This window comes from Diospyros lotus, chromosome 2 (assembly GCF_014633365.1).
Source record: "Diospyros lotus cultivar Yz01 chromosome 2, ASM1463336v1, whole genome shotgun sequence".
NCBI lineage: Eukaryota > Viridiplantae > Streptophyta > Magnoliopsida > Ericales > Ebenaceae > Diospyros > Diospyros lotus.
The window spans coordinates 39,540,711-39,563,052 of record NC_068339.1 but is presented as its reverse complement, the minus strand read 5'-3'; the positions used below and the strand labels follow the sequence as shown (position 1 = coordinate 39,563,052).

At 39.0% G+C, this 22,342-nt stretch overlaps 1 protein-coding gene across 2 annotated transcripts in view; it reads right to left on the bottom strand.

Moving 5' to 3' along the window:
• The window catches only part of LOC127794594 (uncharacterized), a 52,275-nt gene that overhangs the window by 5,296 nt on the left and 24,637 nt on the right, over positions 1-22,342 (bottom strand). The window contains exon 2 of one of the 2 annotated variants that reach the window (XM_052325830.1): positions 14,869-14,927. The exons of the other annotated variant lie outside the window; for it this stretch is intronic. Coding sequence (XP_052181790.1) covers positions 14,869-14,927 — 59 coding nt within the window. The remainder of the gene's footprint in view (positions 1-14,868; positions 14,928-22,342) is intronic. 2 annotated transcript variants of the gene reach the window in all.

Genomic DNA, 22,342 nt, shown 5'->3' with positions numbered 1-22,342 from the left:
ATGTGCTGTAACTGCCCATCTACTACTTATTACAACTATACCCCTTCCACTATAGAATGCTCTTATTTACATAATGATTCCGTGACAATTCCCCCCTGCTAGAAGCATTACTTGTCCTCAAGTAATTTGTAGAAGTCCCGCTGCCCTCAGAAACTGTTTCAGGAGGTCGGGAAGGTATTCCCAAGTGTTGTTTTCAAGGTGGAGATTGGACCAGTGTACCAGGACCTCAGTTATAAGGGCTTGGTGCTTGTAGATTATTCTCCTATCCACTATAGCGATGGGCTCCGATTCTTGTTGAGCTGGTTGGGTGATGGATGGCAGGACAGAACTAACTGCATTTGTGCCGGGTGAGCATTTGAGGAGAGATACATGGAACACAAGATGGATGAGGGACCCCTCAGGCAGTTTGAGCTGGTAAGCCACTTGGCTGACCTTAGCTAACACTTCGTAGGGTCCATAGAATTTGGGGCTCAACTTAGTGATTGATCTGGGAGACAAAGTCTTCAACTGGGCTTGGCGTAGTTTCAAGTACACTAGATCCCCGACAGCAAAAAATCTTTCACTCCTCTTTCTGTCGGCGTATTGTTTCATTATGTTCTGGGCATTGGTGAGCTCTTCTCTCAAAGTCTGTAATATCTGCTACCGTTGAGCTAGATAGTCGTCCACCGTGGCTACATGGTTGCTTTTTCCACCCAGTGGTAAGAATGGGGGTTGGTATCCATATAAAGCTTCAAAAGGGGTCATTTTGAGGGAGGAGTGATAGGTAGTATTGTACCACCATTGAGCTAATGAAAGCCATTTGTGCCACCCGATAGGATACGTAAGGCACACACACCTTAAGTATGTCTCGAGACACTGGTTTGTCCTCTCGGTTTGGCCGTCTATTTCCGAATGATAAGAAGAGGACATGTGTAGCTGTGTTCCGAGAGACTTCATTAGTTCCTTCCACAAAATGCTGGTAAATACTTTATCTCTATCTGAAACTATCACCTAACGCAGCCCACATAACTTGCCCACATGATCCAAAAACACCCTAGCCACCTCCTGTGCTGTGAAAGGGTGAGATAAACCCAAGAAGTGGGCATATTTGGTCATGCGGTCCACCACTACTAGCACACAATCCTTTCCTTCCGATTTTGGCATCCCTTCGATGAAATCCATACTAATATGAGTCCATGCTTAGGCAGGCAATGGTAAGGGTTGTAGTAAGCCTGGGGGGTGAATGTTTTCATGTTTACAACGATTACACGTGTCACAGCCCTTCACATACTCCAGTACTTTTCTCTTTAATCCCAGCCAAAAGAACAATTGTCTGACCTTGCTGTAAGTGTTGTGTATTCCTGAATAACCTCCCACAGAAAAGTCATGTAAAGCTTCTAAGATCCTTTGCTTGAGCGTTTCATCGTCTCCAATTATGATTATGTCCTTATATCTCAGCCCCCATTCCGTAAGGAATACCCTGGTTTGCTATCAGGATTTAGGACCATTTGTTCCATCAAGTCCTTAATCCAATCTCCCTGTGTGTAGCTAGTCGTTACTTCCCGGAACCAATCCGGAGTAATTGCAGTGATAGCCGCTGAAGCTCCTTCTTCCACACACCAAGATAAGCATCCGCTGCTTTATTCTTCTAGCCTCGCCGATATTGAATCACATAGTCGAGTCCCATCAGTTTGGACATTCCCTTTTGTTGGAGGTGAGTGTGAAGTTTCTGTTGTAACAAAAACTTAAGGTTTTCATGGTCGGTTTTTATGATGAACTGCCCTCCTTCCAACTAGCGTCGCCACTTCTCTACAGCTATTAGCACTGCCATGAGCTCTTTATCATACACACTGAGGCCTAAATGTTTAGGGGCTAAAGCTTAGCTAATGAAGGCCAATGGCCTGCCGCTTTGCGATAGGATTGCCCCCACTCCGCTGTCACTAGCATCAGTTTCCAATACAAAGGGTTGGTTAAAATCAGGTAGGCTAAGAGTCGGTACATTACTCATAGCAGCTTTCAGACGTTCAAATGCCTCCTCCGCCTTCTCATTCCAATGGAATCCTTCTTTCTTCAGCAGCACAGTGAGTGGTTTACTGAGGATGCCATAATCCTTGACAAATTGATGGTAGTAACCAGTGAGACCCAAGAATCCACGAAGAGCTTTCACATTAAGGGGTTTAGGCCAAGCAGTCATAGCGGCTATCTTTTGTGGATCTGTACTGACACCTGCCTCAGAAATGATATGGCTAAGATACTCCACATGTGCTTGTGCAAACGCACATTTAGACTTCTTAATATACATCTTATTGAATCGGAGGACTTGTAGAGTAGTTCTTAAGTGCTCTAAGTGTGTGGCAAAAGTGGGGCTGTATACTAGAATGTCATCAAAGAAAACCAGAATAAATTGGCGTAGGTAAGGCTCAAATACTTGATTCATAAGGGCTTGGAAGGTGGCTAGAGCGTTAGTCAAACCGAAGGGCATTACCAAGAATTCATAATGCCCTTGGTGGGTTCTAAATGCAATTTTGTATATATCATTGGGGTGCATTCTAATTTGGTGGTACCCGGATCGAAGGTCAAGTTTAGAGAACACCTTGGCTCCATGTAGTTCATCTAATAGGTCTTCGATGATGGGTATTGGGAATTTATTTTTGATGGTGAGAAAGTTGAGTTGGCAGTAATCGATGCAAAATCGCCAACTGCCATCTTTTTTTTTTTTTAACCAATAACAAAGGAGAGGCATAAGGGCTAATGCTTGGTTTTATAACAGAAGTACTGAGCATGTCTTTGATCATGCGCTCAATTTCAGCTTGCTGTTTTGGGGGATATCTGTATGAACGGATGTTGACTGGTTCTGAGTTGGGTTTGAGATTGATAGTGTGGTTTATGGGTCGTGGGGGTGGTAGAGACTTAGGCTCCTCAAACAAGTCCTCAAATTCATCTAAGAGTAGATTAAGAGAGTCCAGTTGAGTTACCTCCCAAGGGACTGTTGTGGTTTCCATTGAGTGCAGTGTGACCCCTTCGTCTGCTGTGTCTTCTTTCCCTTCTATAGCATGTACCGAAAAGAGCTGGGTTACTTGCGTCCACTTGCTCTTGAGTAATTTGTGTAACTTCTTGCCTGAAATCATTTTACAAGTCCCTATCTCTGCACTGCCAGTTAGAGTCATCCTCTTACCCCCTTTCTCAAATGTTACCTCCATTTTGTTAAAGTCAAAACAAATGGGGACTGACTTCTCTCATCCAATCAACCCCTAAGACCATGTCGCATCCGCCCAATTTAAGTAAGCGCAGATCAGCCTCAAAGTCTTCACCCTACATCTGCTAACAAAACCCCACGCAGGCAGACTTGCATAGAACTTTCTGGCCATTAGCCACTATTACCGCCAACGGCTATGTCCTCGTAAGATTACATTTCAATTTCCTCGCAATCCCTTCGTCCAGGAAGCTATGAGTGCTTCCATTGTCAATCAGAATCATCAGACAACTATCTCTCGCCTTCCCTTCCACCTTAATGATTTTGTTAGTCACCACTCCTCTTAAGGCATGCAAAGATATCTCCACCTTCCCGTCTTTCCCTTCTTCTTCCACAACGTTTCCATCCTCTTCTTCTCCCACTTCTTCTTCCCCTTCCAGAAGCAATAGCTGCCTTTTACATTGATGTCCAGGTGTGTACTTGTCTCCACACCTGAAACAGAGGCCTGCTAATCGCCTCTGTTCTGTCAAATTTCCTTGCATCAGTTGGGAAGGTGGGGGTAAGGCTGGTATTCCTTTGCTTCCTGATCCAACAATTCCTCCATTCCTTCCCCATCCCCTGTTACTTGCTAGCAAGGGTGTCGTCTACCATCCCCTATTTAGACCCCTCTGTTTCTTGAGTCTATTTCTTGACCAATGCCTCCACCGTCAACTCTTGAAGTTTGGCACACTCTGCGGCTTGCTGAACTGTCTTGGGTCGAAACATTTTGACTATAGGTCAAACCTCTTCGTTCAAGCCACTTATGAAGCTTGATACGAAATACCCCTCAGTTAAGGTGGGATTAGAGAGCAACATCAGAGCCTTCAACTCTGCAAATCTCTGTTAATAGGCTTGCACTGATCCGCCTTGCCTTAATTTGTTGAATTCTTCGACCACATCCAACATTCCTTTCTCTCCAAACCATTTGCACAATCCTTCCACAAATTCTTCCCACGAACAAATTTCCCTTACTCCACTCCAACCTTGAAACCAGGCATCTCCTTCATCGTTCAAATAGGTTGCCGCTAGCATAACTCTCTGAGCTTTGGTCACATTGTGCAAATTGAACACCCTTGCACAGCGCCTCGACCACCACCTCGGATTATGACCATCAAACAATGGTATCTCCATCTTAGGCAAATGAGGACCACTATAGTGTGACCCCGATCCTTGGCCTTGCCGCCGAACTTTTAAATTCTCCTCCATTACCTATGGTTCCACCTCCAATTCCGCCAATCCCTCCGATCAACCAATACCGCTTGGTCCATGCAGGATTGGCTTCGATCTGTCTCTCGTAGGAAACTCAGGGGAAATACGAACCTGAGTTTGTCGAGTGAGCATCAAAACAAACTGTTACATCTGATCTCTAAGGGCCTGCCCTTGCTCCCTCATTTGTTCTTCCAATCTGGCCGCCTACGATCTGCTCTCTTCGCGCCACACATTCACCTCGCCATCAATTCATCGATCCACTGATTTCTCCAGCGATTCCATCCTACTCTGGATCTCCCCAATCGTTGTTGACACCTGATGGAGCTGCAACTCCATCTGCTTCATTCTAGTTCCGTCAGCCATTCCTTCTTAAATGCCCAAGATATTGCTCTAATACCAAATTGTCAGGATGGAGTCCTGACAAGGCGAATTCTCTCGCAATTCTGATTGAATTGCGTGAGAATTGGTAAAATCGAAGAACAAAAAGAATTAAGGGCGAGGACGAGCGAGAGAAAAGGAGAAAGAGAGAATTAGAGAAGTTTGGAGGGAAAGAGCGATCCAATTGTATTGCCAAAATATGGTTCTCCTAGTGGCGAAGGTTGGTTATACACTTCTAGCCTTAGCGCCACTATTTGAGATTACATTTGAATTAAGACAGCCATGTGCTGTAACTGCCCATCTACTACTTATTACAACTATACCCCTTCCACTATAGAATGCTCTTATTTACATAATGATTCCGTGACACATAGGTGTATCAATGCACCTAGAATCCAACCTCCCTATCTTCTCCAAATTATCAAAAGCATACTTCCTTTGAGAGATACAAATGCCATGCGTAAATCTAGCTACCTCAATACCCAAGAAACACCTTAGTGGAGCCAAATCTTTAGTCTAAAAATGAGAATGCAAATGGTCCTTCAACTGCAAAATCCCTTACTCATCATTGTCAAAAATGATAATATCATCCACATAGACATCAAATAGATGACACCACTAGGAACATGGTGATAGAAAACAAAAGCGTCAACTTCACTCCTAGTTAATCCAAAAGATAGAACTACAGAGAACAGTGTTATTAAAGGCGCGTCTATGTGCAAGGCGCCGCACATAGGCGCGCCTTTGGCACCTGGAATGCTCTCAGGTGGGCACAAACCAGCCTCAGGCATAGCCTCTTTTTTAAACTATTTTTACTATTTAAGTGTTTATTGCTATAATTTTTAATAGGAATTGGAAACTTTTCAGATTTCAATTCTAATTATAAATAAATATTAAATAAGTCAGTTAATAAAAAAAAGAAAAAAATCTGAAAAGACTGTCAAACCAAAGATACTCTCGGCTCTCTCTTCTTCAAACGACACATCTCCTCCTTCAAACTCACTGCATCATCTCCCTAATTAGTTAACCTTAATTAAGATTTTAAAACCTATAAATTGTTTAAGATTTAATTTAAGTTGACTTAAAGACTTTAAAAGTTTTTTGAACTTTTGTGATGCTTATATGTCAATTGTTGAAATATGATGGGATGTATTTTGTTGAAATTTACAAGTACGTAACTTGTTTTAATATTTATTTTAGTTAGTATATGTTGAATTTTTTAGGTTGCGTTTTCTTTACTGTTTTCAAGTCATTTTTAGTTTTTAATTTTCTAAAATAATGAAAACGCGGTTCTCTTTACTGTTTTTAAAACTGTATTTTTGAAAACAAAAAAAAAAATGTAAAAAAAACTGAAAACAACAAAAAGTTGTTTTGAGTGTTTTCATTCAAAACAAACTCAAAATTCAAAATATATTTATTTATTTATTTATTCATATTTTACTATTGTAATGGGAAAAAATATTACAAAATTCATTAACTTTAAAATGTATATATTTTTTTAATAATATATTAATATTAAATATTTATAATTTACTTAATAATCAAATTTATTGAATAAAATATCATTAAAAAATATTTTCAAAATTTCAAAGAGAACGCATTTTCTAATTTTCTATTTTAAAAAATAGTTTTTTAAAATAACAAAAAAAACACGTTTTTAATTTTCTAAAAACAGACTACCAAAACAGAAAACTGAAAATGAATTCAAAACTCAAAATTGAAAATTAAAAAGTAAAGAGAACGCAACCCTAATTTTCTTGATAACATGCTGTCAAGCCTCTGATATGAGGCTTAGGCTAGTTCTGAAATTATAAAGGACCAAGAGAAAGGATAGAAAATCAGTGTTTTAAAAACGCGCTAGGCGTTAGTCGGCCGCCAAGCTGGGGCCTAACGCCTAGGCGGGGTGTAGCATCCTATATCGAGCGATAAGAAGAACCAGAACAACTTACCCTGATGGGCCTACTCGAACTTCCCAAGGGTCACCTATCCTTAAGCTTTCCCAACTCAAGCATGCTTAACCCGGAAGTTCTTTACCTACATTCAGTTCAAAAGGTATCCAGCTGGTGTTATTTCTTTCCTTACTTATCATCGATATATACTACCCTTCTCTGAACTCTTGGGGTATTACATTCTCCCCCTCTTGAGCACATGACATCCTCGTCATGTGACCTTACAATTGGTCTCAGATCTACTCCCCTTTGGAGGCTGCAATCCTAGAAGCCTGGCAGAAACCACTCCTTGTATAGGCCCTTGAGCCCCAGCGCCACTCCCCGCCCTCATCAAACCGCCTTCACCAAAGGTCGACTCTGATACCACCTATAACATCCCGCATCGAGCGATAGGCACATGTGGGTTCAAATCATGAAGGGTTTTATTGTTTAGCTTATGGTGTTTCCCCCGAATTCGGTAGGCACATGTGTAATTCTCGAGTAATTTTCGAGGAACAAATGAAGGATTTTCGAAAGATCATGGAGGCTAATGCAAGAGATCATCATTTTAAGGGATTTTGGAAGGTTTGAGCAATTCTAGGGCTCAGGTGTTATAAGGGCAAAGAACTTTTGGGCTAAGGAGTCATTTGTTGAAAACTTGAAATATCTAGTGATTAGATACTTAAGAAAACCAAATGGAACTAACTAATTGTTGAAAGTGCAATGATTAAATCTAAATAACCATATGGAAGCACACATCTCAAGGGAACACTTGTTACAAGAGCTTGCAAAGGCACAAATCTCAAAGGACACATGGCGCGATCCTACGAAACTCATGATGAGCTCTCTTATCCAAGCGACATGTGATGCGCCTGGATTTGCCGAGATTGTCTATAAATACTAGGCCTTTGGATGGATCATTTTTTCCATTAAACAATAGGGTAAGGAGGTGAATTTGAGAGGAAAAGCTCTACCCAAAAACGAGGTAAAAAACGCTTCGTCGAAAAAGTCGGGCCGCTAATGTAAAACGCGCCAAATAATGTTGAAACAGCAAGGTAAGTCCATTTTCTTTCCGTAGTTCAGTAAATGATTGAATAAGGGTCGTGTGGGTTCGAACGGAGGTCAAAATGGAGTCCAGACGAAGGAGAATGGGCCAAAAAACAGCAAGCCGCAAAACTACCCCGAGGGGGGGGGGCACGTACAGCCCACGCACCACTACTTGCTACGAGCGGGGGGGCCTTCCCCCCGTGCATGTGGGGTCCCCCTACCTCACAATTTCTTAGTTTTGGTCTTTGATTTTATTCCCAAAACCCTATGTAAAAATATTCTAAGTTTGAGCTACAGAAACATGTGATTTTTGCATAAAACTATTCCCGAACCCTGTGAACAATGTCCAACTGCATTCAAAACAGTCAAGTTAGTGTTTCTTGCATCCTATTGCTACATACCGAACATTTGTCTTCATACGGGTAAGGGTGATTACACTGTAACATCCCGCTTTTCTTTTCTCCAAATCACACGCAGTGATGCATGATGATACTAACAACCATATGATAATCTATAGGGCGTTTATGGAAGCCTTTGCCAACGGAAGCAAAGGATCGAAGCTGAAAGTTTTTAAAACCATAAGCTAAACAATTAAGGCTCTCACTATATGTTTTAACACAAATACAACCTGACATACCTTGATACAAAATGGGGAACTAGGGATCATTTAGATTCCCTTTTTACAACAATTAAAAACTCACACCTAAAACTATAGTATAGTGCTTTTACAACCAAAATATAAAGAAACTAGCTATCCGATGACTACTTCATTCCCTTTCCTTTAGCTCAATTTTGGGGCACCTATCACGACTAACCCACCTGGAACCCACCTAGAACGTTAAATGTTCCAGGGGTATGAAACACCAGGTTAGACAATTTTATTTAAGTGAGTGCATCAAAGAAAGAAAGCATGCATGTAAATGAGTTATGAAAAATGACGTGAAACCACCCGTGTGGAAGAGACACCGAGGTGTTGCAATCACCCACGCTGATCTATCATGTTCTCATATCTCCATAACTTTTCACCAGTCTAACATAAGGCCCTGAGTTCATCTAGCCACACGCACCAAGTGATGCATGACAAAGAGAGAGGAAAATGTTCGATTTAAAGGAAAACCATGTTATGTAAGAAATAACCCTTACCCGTATGAAGACAAATGTTCGGTATGTAGCAAAAAGATGCAAGAAACACTCACCTCGCTGTTTTGGATTTCGTTGGACACTGTTCACAGGGATCGGAAATAGTTTTATGCAAAAATCACACGTTTCCGTAACTCAAACTTAGAATATTTTTATATAGGGTCTTAGGAATAAAATCAAAGACCAAAACTGAAAAATCATGGGGTGGGGGACCCCACATGAGCCAGGGGAAGGCCCCCCACGTGCATGCACCCACGCGCATGCACGCATAGCAGGCAGTGGCGCGTGGGTTGTATGCGCCGCCCGAGGAGTTTTGCACGCTTGCTATTTTTTAGCTCGTTCTCTTTCGTACGGACTCTGTTTTGACTCCCGTTCGAACCCATGCGACCTTTTATTCAATCCTCTGCCGGACTATGGAAAGAAAATGGTCTTACCTCGCTACTTCGACACTGTTTGGCACATTTTACAATAGTGGCCTAACTTTTCTGACGAAACATTTTTCACCTCATTTTTTGGTAGAGTTTTTCCTCTCAAATTCACTTCCTTATTCTCTTGTCTAATGGAAAAAATGATCCATCCAAATTTATAGACAACACCGACAAATCTGGGCGAATCATGTGTTGCTTGGATAAGAAAGCACATCATGAGTTTCGTAGGATCGTGCCATCTGTCCATTGAGATTTGTGCCTTTGCAAGCCCTTGTGATAAGTGTCCCCTTGAGATGTGTGCTTGCACATGGTTATTTAGATTTAATCATTGCCCATCATTGCACTTTCAACAATTAGTTAGCTTCATTTGGTTTCCTTAAGTACCTAGTCACTAAATATTTCAAGTTTTCAACAAATGACTCCTTAGCCCACAATTGTAACGCCCCGCTTTTCTTTTCTTCAAAGCACACGCAGTAATGCATGATGATGCTAATAACCATATGATAATCTATGAGGCGTTTATGGAAGCCTTTGTCAACGGAAGCAAAGGATTGAACCTGAAAGATTTTAAAACCATAAGCTAAACAATTAAGGCTCTCACTATATGCTTTAACACAAATACAACCTGACATGCCTTGATACAAAATGGAGAACTATGGATCATTTAGACTTCATTTTTACAACAATTAAAAACACACTTAAAACTACAATACAGTACTTTTACAACCAAAACATAAAGAAACTAACTATCCGATGACTACTTCCTTCCCTTTCCTTTGGCTCGATTCTGGGGCACCTGTCACGACTAACCCACCTGGAATGTTGAATGTTCTAGGGGTATGAAATACCAGGTTAGACAATTTTATTTAAGTAAGTGCATCAAAAAAAGAAAGCATATTGTAAATGAGTTATGAAAAATGATGTGAAACCACCCGTGTGGAAGAGACGTCGAGGTGTTGCAATCACCCCCGCTAATCCATCATGTTCTCACATCTCCATGACTTTTCACCGGTCTAACATGATATAACACCCTAGGTGTGAGTGTGAATTTAATTAAATAAATTATGAAAATAGAGGTATGTGGCATTCCAAAATTGTCCTAGGTTGGCTGATGAAAGTTTATAAATTTGAGATGTCTCTAGAAGGGCAATATGGTAATCTGGATATTATCCCATTAAAAGAGAATTATTATGGATGAAAATATGTAAATAAATCCTATGTGAATAATTTAATTTTGATTAATTTATTGAGAAATATTGGATGGCTAAGATTGTGGGTTGGGAGCTAAATAGTGACACTTGACAAGTTCTCAATGAAGAAGATGAGATATTAAAGAAATAAAAAATGGCTAAATTAAGTGTATGAGTGATACTTGGCAAGATATCATTAAAAAAGAAGTGAGATTAATTAAAAGGAAAAGAAAAAGAAAATGGGTCATTCTTGCCTTTAATGAGAGCCATCATTATGTTGCATAAAGAAAATGCAAAGGAAAATAGAAGGTGGCCATGCAATTATTGTTGAAAATGGAAGAATTAAAATAAATGAGAGAAAAATTAAAAGTTCAAGATAGATCCAATAGATGAGATGTGGTCTTGGAATGGAAATTGATCCAAGGGCCACAAATGAGTCTTAAAAATTGGCATGAATTGCCAATATAATTAAAATTAATTTTTAAGATATTAGAATGGATGGTTGGGATAACTTTTGGATAGGAATCAAGGACTAAGATGGTGTTATCTTTAAGCACATGGATTGTGCTTCTTTGAAGGGTAGAGATTCAATCTCCAATTTAAATTCATGGCTAGGATTAAAACCTTTTTTTTCAAGGATTGTGTTTCTTCTCAAGGGTAGAGATTGAATCCTATGTGATCAAATGATGAGATTAAAAATTTATTAAGCACATAAATTGTGCTTGTAGTGAAGGGTGAAGATTAGTTCTCACAAACTAATAAAATTCAAGAGTTTAGATTAAATCTTGGAATGGAAATAATTAAAAAAAAAAAAAAGAAAAGAGAGGTAATATAAAGAGGAAGAAAGAATAGAAGGCCAAATTTCTTGGCCAAGAGTACAATTAGAAGAAGAAGAATAATAGGAGAAGAGAAAGGAATGTGAGATTCTTGTACTTGGTTTTTCTTAAAAAAGAAAAGAAGTCTTCTTAATCCTTCTCATCTCTTAATTTTAGAAATCTTCTAATGTTCGAAAAAATTCTCTTTAGATTGTTGAAAGCAAAGAGGTACTTGGAAGCAATCGTTTGAAAGGCATCTAAGAGTTAAGGTAAGGGATGACCCCATGGGTGGTGATCTTGCATGTTTAGCAAATGTTTGTTATGAGTTTGCAAGTATATATGCAATTGTGTATTCTAGTGGACCTGTGGTCATAAGGAGGACTTGAAGTTGGGGTAAAAGGATTTGTTGAAGTCTCCACCTTGAAAGATTGTAAAGGCTAAGAGGACTACTCATATTTACATTACATCTCGCATTACATGGTTATTTATGCTCTCATTTGCTTTGCATTGCACCCTTACTGAGCAATAGCTGCTCATAAGGTCATTTTAGATTTCTTTGTAGATGATGAAAGCTCAAAGGAAAAGGGCATCTTGGAAGGGGTAAGGGCTATGAGTATGGAAGACTAGTTATGTAACATTTATATCTTGTAATGGTGTTTTAAAAGTTTGATGGAGTTTAAACTTGAATATGTATCCTAATTTAGTGTATGTTGTGCAAGTACCTCATGATTGTATGGCCTTTTATTGGAGTGAAAGTGAGATTTATATTTAAATTTATGTAAATTAAAATTCTGGAATGTATGGGATTAAAAAAAAAAAAAAAAACCAATAGACGTGCACAGCATGTGCGCACGCAGCAGGTGCAGCATGCATGCGCAACTGGGCTGTTGTTGCCCCTCTGATACTGTTTTAAATTTTTTTATTTTATTTAAGATATTTCTGGAATAAAAACAAGTTTATATAAATAAATTAATGTAAATTTTGAGGCATTTCCGAAAAATTCCTATATTTTGGAAAATAAAATAAAGAATATTTTCCTTGAATTTTGGGAAAAATGAATGAGAAAACTTGATGTTTGAATTTCAAAACTTAGTTCCTAAATGATGGAAATTTGATATATTTTTGAAATAAATAAAAGAAAAATAAAAGGAGATTTGGCTAAGAAAAAATTTATTAAATTTTTCAAAAGGAGTTTAACCCAATTATTTTGTAAGGATATTGAGAATGAGAAAATGGGTTAATAATTAGGCTAAATTTATTTTCTAATAATTAAGGCCTTGTGCCATAATTAAATTAAACGAGCGTGGTTTGCTTCTTTTTGTCGAATCCTGGGAAAAGTCATCCTTGGCTCTTCATTAAGAGCTAGAGAAGGGTGACGCTTCACCAAGGTTTCGAGTTTTATTTCCACAAAGTTGTTTTGATATATCCCTGAATCCTTGAGTGGACTGGAGGGAGGGGCGAAGCCTAATTTCACCTAGGACGTTTCTTATTGAAACATAGTCCGTCTCTTCATTATTGCCTTAGCGAGTGAATGGTTAATTGATTATTCACGAATAACACCCGTAAGTGGGGAACGGGGCATTACAGAAATTCTACCCAAAAACGAGATGAAAAACACTTTATCGAAAAAGTCGAGCCGCTACCGTAAAGCGCGCTAAATAGTGTCGAAGCAGCGAGGTAAGTCCATTTTCTTTCCGTAGTCTAGTAGAGGGATTGAATAAGGGTCGCATGAGTTCAAACGGGCCAAAAAACAACAAGTGGGTAAAACTCCCCGGGGGGGGCGACAAGTGCAGCCCACGCGCCACTGCCTGTTGCGTTTGCAGGCACGTGGGTGGCCTTCCCCCGACTTGTGTAGGGTCCCCCTGCCCCACGATTTTTCAGTTTTGGTCTTTGATTTTATTCCTAAAACCCTATGTAAAAATATTCTAAGTTTGAGCTACGGAAACGTGTGATTTTTGCAAAAAACTATTCCCGAACCTTGTGAACAATGTCCAACCACATCCAAAACAACAAGGTGAGTGTTTCTTGTATCGTTTTGCTGCATACTGAACATTTGTCTTCATATGGGTAAGGGTGATTCTTGCATAGCATGGCTTTTCTTTAAACCGAGCATTTTCCTCTTTCTTTGTCATGCATCACTTGGTGCGTGTGACTAGATGAAGTCAAGGTCTCATGTGTAACACCCCGCTCTCACTTACGAGTGTTACTCGTGAATAATCAATTAACTATTCACTCACTAAAGCAATAATGAAGAGACAGACTATGTTTCAATAAGAAACGTCCTAGGTAAGAACTAGACTTCGCCCTTCTCTTCGGTCTACTCAATGATTCGGGGACATATCGGAACGATCTCGCGGAAATAAAACCCAAAACCTTGGTGAAGCGTCACCCTTCTCTAGCTATTAATGAAGAGCCAAAGATGACATTTCCTAGAATTCGACAAAGCAAATCACGCTCGCTTAATTTAACTATGGCACAAGGCCTTAATTATTAGAAAATAAATTTGGCCTAATTATTAACCCATTTTCTCATTCTCAATATCCTTACAAAATAATTGGGTTAAACTCCTTTTGAAAAATTTAATAAATTTTTCCTTAGCCAAATCTCCTTTTATTTTCCTTTTATTTATTTTAAAAATATACCAAATTCCCATCATTTAGGAAGTAAGTTTTGAAATTCAAACATCAAGTTTTCTCATCCATTTTTCTCAAAATTCAAGGAAAATACTCTTTATTTTATTTTTCAAAATATAGGAATTTTTTGGAAATGCCTCAAAATTTACATTAATTTATTTATATAAACTTGTTTTTATTCCAAAAATTCCAGGAATATCTTAAATAAAATAAAAAAAAATTAAAACAGCATCAGAGGGGCAACAAGAGCCCAGTCGCGCACGCGGGCCGCACTGGCCCAAGTATATATACAATTGGGAATTTATGTTGGGGTGAATGTGTTTGCTGGTTTTTTTTTTTTTTTAAATCTCATACATTTCAGAATTTTAATTTACATAAGTTTAAACATAAATCTCTCACATTCACCCAACATAAGGCCATACAATCATGAGATACTCGCACAACATACACCAAATTAGGATACATATTCAAATTTAAACTCCATCAAACTTTTAAAACACCATTAAAAGATATAAAAGTTACACAACTAATCTTCTATACTCATAGCCCTTACCCCTTCTAAGATGCTCTTTCCCTTTGAGCTTTCACCACCTACAAAGAGGTCCAAAATGACCTTATGAGCTATTGCTCAATAAGGGTGCAATGCAAAGCAAATGAGAGCAAAAATAACCATGTAATGCGAGATGTAATGCAAATATGGGTAGTCCTCCTAGCCTTCACATTCTTTCAAGGTAGAGACTTCAACCAACCCCTTTACCCAACTTCTAGTCCTCCTTATGGCCAAAGGTCCACTATAGTACACAATTGCATATATACTTGCAAACACATGAAACTCATAACAAACATTTGTTAAACATGCAAGACCACCACCCATGAGGTCATCCCTTACCTTAACTCTTAGATGCCTTTCAAACGATTGCTTCCAGATACCTCTTTGCTTCCAACAACCTAAAGAGAATTTCTTCGAACATTAGAAGATTTCTAAAATTAAGAGATGAAAATGATTAAGAAGACTTATTCTTTTCTTTTCTAAGAAAAACCAAGTGCAAGAATCTTACCTTCCTTTCTCTTCTCCTATTCTTTTTCTTCTTCTAATTGTACTCTTGGCCAAGAAATTTGGCCTTCTATTCTTTCTTCCTCTTTATATTACCTATCTTTTCTTTTTTCTTTAATTATTTCCATTCCAAGATTTAATCTAAATCCTTGGATTTTATTGGTTTGAGAGAACTAATCTCCACCCTTCACTACAAGCACAATCCATGTGCTTAATAAATTTTTAATCTCATCCTTTGATCACATAGGATTCAATCTCTACCCTTGAGAAGAAACACAACCCTTGGAAAAAAAGATTTTAATTCTAATCATGAATTTAAAATGGAGATTGAATCTCTACCCTTCAAAAAAACACAATCCATGTGCTTAAAGATAACACTGTCTTAACCCTTGATTCTTACCTAAGAGTTATCCCAATCATCCATTCTAATCCCTTAAAAATTAATTTTAATTATATTAGCAATCCATGCCAATTTTTAAGACTCATTTGTGGTCCTTGGATCAACTCCCATTCCAAAACCACATCTCATCCATTGGATCCATCTCGAGTTTTTAATTTTTCTCCCATTTATTTAATTCTTCTATTTTCAACAATAATTGCATGGCCAACTTCTATTTTCCTTTGCATTTTCTTCATGCAACATAATGATGGCTCTCATTAAAGGCAAGAATGACCCATTTTCTTTTCTTTTCTTTTTAATTAAATCTCACTTCTCTTTTAATGAGATCTTGCCAAGTGTCACTCATACACTTAATTTAGTCATTTCTTATTTCTTTAATATCTCATCTTCTTCATTGAGAACTTGTCAAATGTCACTATTTGACACCTATTTGGCCACCAACCCACAATCTTGGCCATCCAATATTTCTCAATAAATTAATTAAAATTAAATCCTTCACATAGAATTTATTTACATATTTTCAGCCATAATAATTCTCTTTTAATGGGATAATATCCAGATTATCATATTGCCCTTCTAGACATATCTCAAATTTTTAAACTTCCATCAATCAATCTAGGACAATTCTGGAACGCCACATACCTCTATTTTCATAATTTATTTAATTAAATTCACACTCACACCTAGGGTGTTACAACTTCTCTACTCAAAAATTCACCTCCTTACCCTCTTGTCTAATGGCAAAAATGATCCATCTAAAGGCCTAGTATTTATAAACAATCCTGGCAAATCTGGGCACGCCACTTGGATAAGAGAGCTCATCATAAGTTTCGTAGGATCGCACCATGTGTCCTTTGGGATTTGTGTCATTGCAAGCCCTTGTGACAAGTGTCCCCTTGAGATGTGTACTTCCACATGGTTATTTAGATTTAATCATTGCACTTTCAATAATTAGTTAGCTCCATTTGATTCCTTAAGTTCCTAGTCACTAGATATTTCAATATTTCCACAAATGACTGCTTAACCCAAAAGTTCTTTGCCCTTATAACACCTGAGCCCTAGAATTGCTTAAACCTTCTAAAATCCCTTAAGATAATGATCTCTTGCATTAGTCTCCATGATCTTTCGGAAATCCTTCATTTGTTACTTGAAAATTACCTAGGAATTACACATGTGCCTACTGAAACTTTCGATTTCAAAGGAAGTGCTTTATTTCTTGAACAACGCCTAAAAAACTTTGGGTATTACATTAGAAATATCATCCAAGAAAACCCTGTAGGACCGGAATCCAGGGATGCTATGCTTGTGGAGAAACTGGCCACATGGCTCGGGATTGCCCAAAAGGGCCTGTGTGTTTCACTTGTCAGAAGCTGGTCATATCTCTCGCGACTGCCCCACAGAAGAAAGGTATTGTTCAAGTCGGGGCAAATAAAGGAAGCACGGGGCTGCAGCGGGGACGTGTGTTTAGTTTGATGAGAGAAGATGCCAGTGCCAACCCATCGATAATATAAGGTACAATGATCTTTCTTGATACACCAGTACAAGTATTGATAGACCCAGGGTCTACTTATTCATTTGTATCGCATGCATTGGCACACTGTTTAGAGTTGGAATTGGGAGAACTAGTGTCCCTGATATTATATATACCCCTTTTGGAAGACAAGTAGAAACATATACGGGCTATGGGGATGGACGAATCGTATTGGGGAATAGTGAGTTTCTAGTCGAACTTACGTCCCTAAATATTCGAGATTTTGACATAATCTTGGGAATGGATTTCTTTACTAAATACAATGCAAAAATTAATTGCCAATTAAAGACAGTTGAGTTACAAGCAGATGATGGGACTTGGGAGAAGTTTCCAAGGGCAAAACAGAAGTGGGAGAGAGAAGAAGAAATGCAGCAGAAGTTCCCACCCCTCTTCAACCATATGGAGACCTAGGAGTGTATTTCGAGGACAAAATCTTTTTTCAGGTGGGGGAGGATGTAATACCCGAAGTTTTTTTAGGAGTTGTTATTCAAGAAATAAAGTATTTCCTTTGAACTCGAAAGTTTCGGTAGGCACATGTGTAATTCCTGGTTAATTTTCAAGGAACAAATGAAGGATTTTCCGAAAGATCATGGAGGCTAATGCAAGAGATCATCATCTTAAAGGATTTCGGAAGGTTTAAGCAATTCTAGGGCTCAGGTGTTATAAGGGCAAAGAATTTTTGAGCTAAGGAGTCATTTGTGGAAAATTTGAAATATCTAGTGACTAGGTACTTAAGAAAAACAAATGGAGCTAACTAATTATTGAAAGTGCAATGATGGGCAATGATTAAATCTAAATAACCACGTGGAAGCACACATCTGAGGGAACACTTGTCACAAAGACTTGCAAAGGCACAAATCCCAAAGGACATATGGCGCGATCCTACGAAACTTATGATGAGCTCTCTTATCCAAGCGATACGTGGCGCGCCGAATTTGCCAGGGTTGTCTATAAATACTAGGCCTTTGGATGGATCATTTTTGCCATTAGACAAGAGGGCAAGGAGGTGAATTTAAGAGGAGAAGTTCTACCCAAAAACGAGGTGAAAAACGCTTCGTCGGAAAAGTCGGGCTGCTACCGTAAACCTCGTCAAACAGTGTCCAAACAGCGAAGTAAGTCCATTTTCTTTCCGGAGTTCGGGTAAAGGATTGAATAAGGGTCGCATGTACTCGAAAGGGGGTCAAAACGGAGTCCGGATGAATGAGAAGGGCCAAAAAATAGCAAGTGGGCAAAACCACCCCGGGAGGGGGGGGCAAGGGGGCGGCGCGTGCAGCCCACGCGCCACTACCTGCTGCGCATGCAGGCGCGTGGGGGGACTTCCCCCGACGTGTGTGGGGTCCTCCTGCCTCAAAATTTTTCAATATTGGTCTTTGATTTTATTCCTAAGACCCTATGTAAAAATATTTTAAGTTTGAACTGCGGAAATGTGTGATTTTTGTAGAAAACTATTCCCGAATCCTGTGAAAAGTGTCCAACCGCATCCAAAACAGCAAGGTGAGTGTTTCTTGTATCCTTTTGCTACATACCGAACATTTATCTTCATACGGGTAAGGGTGATTACTTGCATAGTATGTCTTTCCTTTAAATCGAACATTTTCCTCTCTCTTTGTCATACATCACTTGGTGCGTGTGGCTAGATGAAGTGAAGACCTCATGTTAGACTGGTAAAAAGTCATGGAGATATGAGAACATGATGGATCAGCGGGGTGATTGCAACACCTCGGCGTCTCTTCCACACGGGTGGTTTTACGTCATTTTGCGTAACTCATTTACATGCATGCTTTCTTTCTTTAATGCACTCACTTAGATACAATTGTCTAACCGGTGTTTCATACCCTGAAATATTCAATGTTCTAGGTGGGCTAGTCATGATAGGTGCTCCAGAATCGAGCCAAAGGAAAGGGAATGAAGTAGTTCTCAGATAACTAGTTTTTTTATATTTTGGTTTTGTAAAAGTCAATGTATTGCAATTTTAAGTGTGAGTTTTTAATTGTTGTAAAAAGGGAGTCTAAATGATCCCTAGTTTCCCATTTTGTATCAAGGTATGTCAAGTTGAGCCTTAATTGTTTAGCTTATGGTTTTAAAAGATTCAGGTTCGATCATTTGCTTCCGTTGGCAAATGCTTCCATAAACGCCCCATAGATTATCATATGGTTGTTAGCATCATCATGCATCACTGCATGTGCTTTGGAAAAAAAAAAAAGCGAAGCGTTACACGGGGCCTAGGCGATGCATAAAAAAATTATTTAAATAAAATTTAAATTATCTCAAACAGCGATCTAAAAATCGGCCTAACGGCCACTTAGGCGCCGACGAGGCGCTAGCCTAATCGGCCCCTTTAGACGCCAGCCCGACTAATCGGTGCTGAGCGGCACGTAGTCAGCCAAGGCAGCCGCCTAGCCCCATGAACCGCCTGGGCCTTCTCTCTCTCGGGCACCGCCACTGACTGTCTCTTGTGGAGTCGCTGTTGCCGCTTGCTCTCTTTGGTTGCCATTGTCACCGACCGTCGTTCCTCTCTCTCCGTCTCTAATCACTTTCCCTTTCTATCTTAGTTTCTCTCGTTGCACGCCACCATTATCTCTTGTGAACAGTGGACTCGCCGACGCCGCCGACCGTCATTCCTTTCTCTCTGGTTTCCGCGGTCGACCCCAGTCGTCCCCCTACCACCAAACTCTTATACCTCATCTTGCTCCACCTCCGACCCTCAGGTAAGCAATAAGCAAGCAACAAGCGTTGCTGATGCCTTTGTTATTTAACTTATTTTAATATTTGTTGCTTGTTGCTACCTTTGTTATTTAACTTATTTTAATATTTGTTAATGCACTGCACAACAAGCCTTGTTATGCCTTTGTTAATGTTTCAAATATTTTAATATTTGCAAGCAACAAGTGTTGCTACATCATTTATTTTAATATTTATTAATGTATTAATAAAAATAAATTCTAGGCAGCATCTAGCCCAGCCTAAGCGCTAGGTGCCAACCTGCCGCCCGACTAGCGCCTAGCGCCTTTTAGAACAATGATCTCAAATACACATACATACATATATATTCATATATATATATATATATAAAACAAATCATATATATATAAATCTATCTCTATTTATATATATAAAGTTATAAACAGATATTATATGTATAATATTATGCATATATATATATATATATAAAGTTATTAGCAAATCCTCGGCTCTCATCAGAGCCTAGCAGGGAGATCACTACCATCGTCCACTACAATGCGACCACAACCCAAGCCGACCCATGCCAATTGGCCATCGTCGCCACTACTTCGCTGTTATTTCATCATCGTCTCCTTCCTGTAGCAACGCCAGATCCGATTGTTCCATCATCGTCGCTCAGATCCGGCTGTCGGATGTTAGATCCATCTGATCTGGGATGGAGATGGAGTCGAGCGACAAACAAGCCCAAACCACAGTCACAAGAGGAGAGGATATAAGAGGGAGGGAAAATTGGGCACAAAAAACACGTCTGGGAGGCGTTGCCTTGGTCGTATCGGCCTCCTAGGCACCGCCCGAGCCCGATTAATCAGGCCCGACACCTAAGGGGGCAATTTGAAGGTATTCGTGGCAGCCAGCAGCTGCCTAGCCCGCCTTTTAGAACACTGTAGAAAAGGGAGGGAGAGTTTGAAAGGATGAGGGAGAATTAAGAGAGAGAGAGAGAAAAGAGAAGGAAAGAGAAATCTAGAGGGAAAGAATTTGAATTATCTCAACATAATTCCCATCCTCTACACATAGCCCTGTTATAGGCTCTTCCCATCCTATACACAACCCTTTTATAGGCTCTTCCTTTTAGTTGTAGTGTCTTAACCGAAGGGTACAAGTAGTTAAAGTAGTAACTGATTGGTACAACTAGCTTATTCAATGGCAACCTAATTACAAGTATACCCCTAAGGTTATGACACTAGCTTGTGAATATGTTATTAGAGTTAGGACCTATTTTATACTTATTCTTCAACTAAGACATATTTTTCTTTTTTTCTTTTTTTTAGTTAGCATGCACTTAGTTCTACCAAGTGTGCGTCTTGCCTTGCACCTTGCGCCTCAAGGTCCAACACTCTTGTGCGCTTAGTGCTTCTTGGGCATTTAATAACACTAATATATTGAATTTTTTAATTTTCTTAATAACATATTTAGTGAATATGCTATTAGGAGTTAGGTCTATTTTATACCTTATTCTTTAACTAGGACATATATTTTTCTTTTTTTTTTTAGTTAGCATGCACCTAGTTCCACCAAGCATGCGCCTCGCCTTGTGCCTTAACCTCAGATTCCAACACTCTTGTGCGCTTTGGGCCTTTAATAATACTGTACTAAGTTTAAACATCCCTTAAAAAATGTATGCATATGCACAAATAAACATTAAATTTTATTTTAATTTTGTGGCAGGAACTGATGCAAGAGAAATTAAAAAGCAAATCTCTTCTGAAGGGGCCACACATCTTACATCCTTTTCATGTTTGCAATAATTTGAGGATATTTTTCCCAATACAACAGATAACCAATATGAATACATGTCATTCATTCAACCTTCTAATAACTTGTGTTTCCTAGCTCATTTACCATACAAAAAGGCTATATCTAACCTACATAGTTCAAATCACCAAGAGTAACACGTGGAATCAAACAATACTAAGAAGGCAAATTGAGTAATGGAACAGCAATGGCACCAACCAGTTACCATAATGTGGCCAAGAAAGTAGAAACCACATTCAATTCCTTTACATTTTTAATTAAGTATTGTGAATGCAATACCCAAGAGTATTGGTAGGTGGGGATGGAACTTGGAATGAATAGAGAATAAGAGGATAAAAGTTCAGAAAGAAACATTGCCACCCTAGAAAAGGACTCAAGATTTCTCATTTCCTGTATCCTTATTAATCTACACTTATCTACTAACTCATCTAGTGAAATCATATCCATATGAGGGATTCCATGAGCTTACCATCCAGTGGGGCAAGCTACTGACAACTATTTTTTTAATACTTGAGGCATGAATTTTGTATCACTAATATAGCTCAAGTGAATATCCAAGTGTATAATCTAATTTGCAGTCTGTTTGATTGCACAAAGAGTGTAATTGTAGTAATACAGGAACCATATAAGAAGAACAAACTGCATGACAATATATCATAGGCAGTGGTCGCTCAAAGGTCTCCACTGTGGACTTGAGTTATCAATAAGTCTTTGAAAGTCATCCTCGTCTACCATTCTAATTCACTTTTATCTTTCAAGTGTTGCAAGTCTAGAATCAGTGAATTATTCTATAAAAATTAACATAATTCTGACCTTCACATGCAGAACCCCCAATCTCAAACAAATTAATGACAAACCCGAAACCCAAAAAGATCTTGATGTCC